Below are 5,203 nucleotides of genomic sequence, written 5' to 3'. Positions count from 1 at the left end.
TCTTATATTTGTACTATTACTAATATACTTATATTTTTATATGAGTTAGTCAGTCACACACATATATGTAGCCCTTGTGACCCTGCATAAATTATATAATTTTCTAAACCAGAATATTCAATCATTTCCATACAAAATCAAATGTAATGTAGCCATCTCTCTGTAGTCACAACACCTGTGCACACACACACACACACACACACACACACACACACACACACACACACACACACACACACACACACACACACACACACACACACACACACACACACACACACACACACACACACACACACACACACACAACCATTCCAACCAACCATTCCTGTGTTCTCTGCAGGTTTACCAGACCTGAGCACTTAGGCAGCAGTGCTAAGATCAAGTGTAGTGGTTGCCATAGTTACCAGGAGTCCACCAAACAACTGACCATGAAGAAACTCCCCATCGTCGCTTGCTTTCATCTCAAGGTAGTGTGTGTGTGTGTGTGTGTGTGTGTGTGTGTCAAAAATGCATTGACCAGACCCTTTGGATTTTTTTCCATCTAATAATCAATGATTATTGATTAATAACAACTTCGCTGACATCTCCCTCTTACACCTCTCTCTCTATCCTTCTCTCACTCCCTTGATTTCTCTCTGTCTTCATCTCTATTTTCCTTCCCTGCCATCTCTCCCCTTCTTTCTTTTCATCTTTGTCCCTCCCCTATCTCTCTATTGCCTCTCTCTATCTCTATCTCTCTGCCTCTCGGTTTTTTAGAGGTTTGAACACTCAGCCAAGCTACGCAGAAAGATCACCACCTATGTGTCTTTCCCCTTAGAGCTGGACATGACCCCCTTCATGGCCTCCAGGTCTGTCTGTCTGTTTGTCTACAATGTAGTCATTTAGCAGCGCTCTTAATCCAGAGTGATTTACATTAAGCAAGAACAAAAGCATGGCAATACATCACATACATAAAAAGTTATGAAACTTACGTAAACTAAGAACGTAACAGTGGAATATCTATAATGAAACTATACTGTACATATAAACTATACATATATACTAACTATGAAGTGCTATGACTACATAAAATGCAATTCTAGTGCTGTCTACGTAACATGCTATAAGTCTGTAAAAATGCTATCTAAGTCTACATAAAGTGCTATCTAAGGGGCTAGGGCAAGTGCTACGGGCCACTTGTCTCAGCTATATATCCAGTGTATATACTGTACACGTATGAATGTGTGTTTTTGTATTCTATGTGGTTTGGTGTTTCAGTAAAGAGGGCAGGATGAATGGGCAGTATCAACAAACCTCAGAGCCCTTCAACAACGACAACAAGTAAGACAACACTCTTATATGGTTTCTTTACGGCGCTAGAGGAAGTCTCAGGCAGCGTTTGATTTCTTTGCTCACTTAAACCCTCTATACGTTGTCCGGAGTCGCCTGCCCTCCCAAATCTCTTGAGTGTTGGCTGAAAAGAAAATCCGATCTACAAGCTCATAACACATCGCAGCGTTGTGAGCTTGTAGATCTTCCACCTCCCTTCTCTCTTTGTCTCTTGCCTTTCCTTCTTTCCTTTCCTTTCTTCTACCCCTTCCTCTCTCTCATCCTTCCCTCCTGTTCCCTGACTCTTGCAGGTACAGTCTGTTTGCAGTGGTCAACCACCAGGGGACACTGGAGAGCGGACACTACACCACCTTCATCCGCCAGCACAAGGACCAGTGGTTCAAATGTGACGACGCCATCATCACCAAGGCTAGCATCAAGGACGTACTGGACAGTGAAGGGTGAGACAACGCGTGTGTGTGTGTGTGTGTGTGTGTGTGCCCCCCCCCCAACAAAGGATACAATTAGTCAGTGTTTAAAAAAAGTGTCCCATCTGGTATTTTTTGTTCTCTCCACTAGGTACCTTTTGTTCTACCACAAACAGTTCCTGGAGTATGAATAATTCCCCTTTGTCTGCTCACTGGATCCACAACGGTGGTGGAGGAGAGAAGAGAGGATGATCAAAGAGGGAGAGAGAGAAGCAGACAGTGCTGGCACCAATGGAAGACGGTATGATGGCGGGAAACAAAAGTGAGCGCATAGGGGAAACACTCAACAAAGATGGGGCACATGAACCATGATGATGGCGTGAAGTGAGGATGGGGCGGGAGACACTCCAGAAAGAGGGTGGATGTGATAAAGGTATGAGACGAAGAGAGAAAGACATAGCATCTATAGTAGTCCAGTCCAGACTATAGGCGGATCCACCACCTTCCAGGACCAGTGACTTTCCGATTCTCGGCTACAGTCGCTATATATATATAATGTATATAGCCACTGGTTGTGTGTGTGTGTGTGTATATATATATATATACTGTATATACAGTGAATGTATATATCTGGGAGGTCCGTTGTCCTAGCTTGTGAATCTTGTGTGTGAATCTTTTGAATGCAAAAATGGTAATGAGAAACTGATCATTTATAACTTTATTTGGAATCCTCATTCCTCAGATACTGTAGGTCTGTAGGACATGAGCAACGGTCTTTCTTTTTTCTCTCTCTCTCCAGAAGTTCTTCTGAACTTAAAGGGTTCTGTTAGGATTCTTTCCTATCTCTCTCTCTCTCTCTCTCTCTCTCGCTCTCTCTCGATTCATCCATACAATAAAAGGGTGGCAAAAAAAGGGGGAAAAAAAGAAAAGCATAGCAAGTATATTTTTCTACATAATCCAAACGTTTGTTTACGGTTTTGCACCCTCAACCCATCCCCCCTTGAAGCTTGCCTGTGTCAATGTGTGTCATTATGCAGTCACTTTTTTACACAAGGAAAACAAAAATGGTGGTGAACATTTCCACAAGCCTGCTGTTGTGAAATCTGTTTGTTTTTTGTTTGTTTGTTCATGGCACGCTTGTGGGTCTGATTGTCTGAAATGTTTTGTTTTGTTCTTTATTTTACCATGGTGACATTATATTGCCATATTTGTGCATAGTTCTGGATATGTTGTTGTGAGCAGTGTTTCAGACTTAAACGGTAAAATTGTGAAACAAGACAAAGGGGGACAGTACTGTTGTGTGTGTGTGTGTGTGTGTGTGTGTGTGTGTGTGTGTGTGCGCGCCTGTCTGTTCAATAGTCTCTCGGCTCACTCCCACAGTGCTTGCGGCATGTCGCTCAAATTGCGTGAGTTTGTGTGTGAACGTGTGTGTGCATGTGTGAGCAAAGAGAGCAAAAAAAAACAACCACAACCCCAGTGTATGTGCATTGGTGTAAATGCGTGTATGTATTCCTGTGTTATGCACATGTGTCGTGCGTGTGCGCATGTTTCGTGTACTGAATCAGTACTTGCATTCGGCATGCTGTCAGAGCTGTTTCTTACAGTTTCCAGAGGAAATTTCTTTTTAGTTTTCAAATCCGCCACCCCCCCTTTTTTTTCCCCCAGAAACGTTGACGAGTTGTATGTATGTAATGTATGTATGTACAGTATGTACAGTTTGTATGTAAGTGAAAAAGAGTTCAAACTAATAGTGAAATGGTGGTTTGGTTCATGCATTATTGCTGGAGAACAGTTAGGCCACGTGGTCACCTCAACAGCGAACCTGTTTGAATCAAATCGATCAAAAACATTCAATGCACATACAATTGCTGCTGCAAAAAATAAAACTGGACACAATAATCTTGGTGAGACACAAATAGAATAAAATGAAATATATCTATATCTTTAAAGTCTCCTGTGTGCTGCACTTTTATTCTCATCCATGACATGATGGCATGTTGGTAAGAATTTAGGGCTACACATAGTTACATATAACAACATTTTACGAAGCACTATGCTTCGTAAAATGGTGGACAGTATTATGAAATGTACCATGAGTTGTAGTCATATATCTATATATGGATATATATATATAGGTTTTTTTTTCACTCAACTTAAAGTGTCTGCTGACTTCTTCTGCAGGATGCTTCCTCTGCCTAACAGGTGTTTGAAGCCGTATGGGTTCATTTCATTTTGTTCCCATGGTGATGCATGGTGTAAATATAGTAAGTGGCAGTGGTTCTCAGCTCACATCCTGACTCCTAGTTTTCTGTTCAACTAGGTAGTCAGAAACTTCCATCTACCTGGTGTCCTGGTTTAAAATTAGTTTGTAATTAGAAAACCCAGCTCTGGAGTTGACAATCGATGGCTCGCATAATGGTGCATTGTGCATTGGTGACTGATTAAGAATCCAACCAAGACACTTCAATTTGAATGAAAATGTTCTGTCTCCATGGTTGCCGATGCCGTGAATGCAGAGTTGAAGCTCTTCAGCTTTAATGTTTATAATTCACATTCATGGTCTAAAGCTGGTGGGTGACTCATCCTGAGGCTGAAGCTGTGGACACTGGCTTTACCGTCTGTCTAAATGAACCCTGGTGTCCCTGGGCGAAAGGTTTCAAACAAAATTAATCATGTTTAGAAATTTTAAAATTTTTCTATTTTCTTTAGGTGTAAATTTGCACCAAAAGAAAATAGCAGATCTACACGCTCACACAATGCAGAATGTTATGCCACGTTGTGAGCTTGTAGAAGGGTTATTTCCGCTATTTGTGGAACAACTAAGTTCAGAAGTTTTCCATCACAGCACCAACAGCATTGTGTCCACAGGGTCTTTCAGTCCCTCCACATCTAGCTCCTCTTGGATCTCCTTGCCGGGGGAGTTTGAGTCCCTGCTTACCCAAAACAGTGTCTCTTTGGGAACAGTTTTTCTGGATGGCAGGTGGTTCCTGAGGGGCGGAGAAAAAATGGGGTCTCTGCGGCTTCATGTCCCCATGCGACATAGGTGGCACTCTGAGGTCACAGAAGCAGTGGACACACTCGCAGGTCTCCGTGGGGCTGGAGGAACTTGTTTGAGGGGGGAAACCGCTAGAGTCCATGAGGGAATCTGGAATGTGATAATAGAGGCCAGTAGACAGAATGTTACACTGACAATTTCAAAATGAAAGAAAAGTCCTGGTTGACAAACCAACAGTAACAGGCTGCACCTGACGAGATCCTGGCTCACAGCTCACTCCAGTAAAACTGACCTTGAGAGTCCTGCCCACGCTGCTTGACCTCCTGGCCGTGCCCGGCCTCAGCCTCCTGGCCACAGACCTCTGTGAGCGCTGGTCTGTGAGCTCTGGTCCTGGCCTTCCTGAGAAGCACCAGCAGGCCTACAGACAAGGCAGACACCAGCAGCACCGTGCTCAGAGACAGTAGAGAGT

At 43.1% G+C, this 5,203-nt stretch overlaps 1 protein-coding gene across 1 annotated transcript in view; it reads left to right on the top strand.

Moving 5' to 3' along the window:
* usp22 (ubiquitin specific peptidase 22) overlaps window positions 1–3,647 on the top strand; it is a 30,615-nt gene extending 26,968 nt beyond the window's left edge. The window contains exons 9-13 of the mRNA XM_083786932.1: window positions 344–470; window positions 760–851; window positions 1,261–1,323; window positions 1,623–1,772; window positions 1,891–3,647. Coding sequence (XP_083643058.1) covers window positions 344–470; window positions 760–851; window positions 1,261–1,323; window positions 1,623–1,772; window positions 1,891–1,933 — 475 coding nt within the window. The 3' untranslated portion in view covers window positions 1,934–3,647. The remainder of the gene's footprint in view (window positions 1–343; window positions 471–759; window positions 852–1,260; window positions 1,324–1,622; window positions 1,773–1,890) is intronic.
* The last annotated feature ends 1,556 nt before the right edge of the window (window positions 3,648–5,203 follow it).

The sequence above is a fragment of the Protomyctophum parallelum genome (genome assembly GCF_964188405.1).
Source record: "Protomyctophum parallelum genome assembly, chromosome: 17".
NCBI lineage: Eukaryota > Metazoa > Chordata > Actinopteri > Myctophiformes > Myctophidae > Protomyctophum > Protomyctophum parallelum.
The sequence above is the reverse complement of the archived record's forward strand: the minus strand, read 5'-3'. Positions and strand labels throughout refer to the sequence as shown.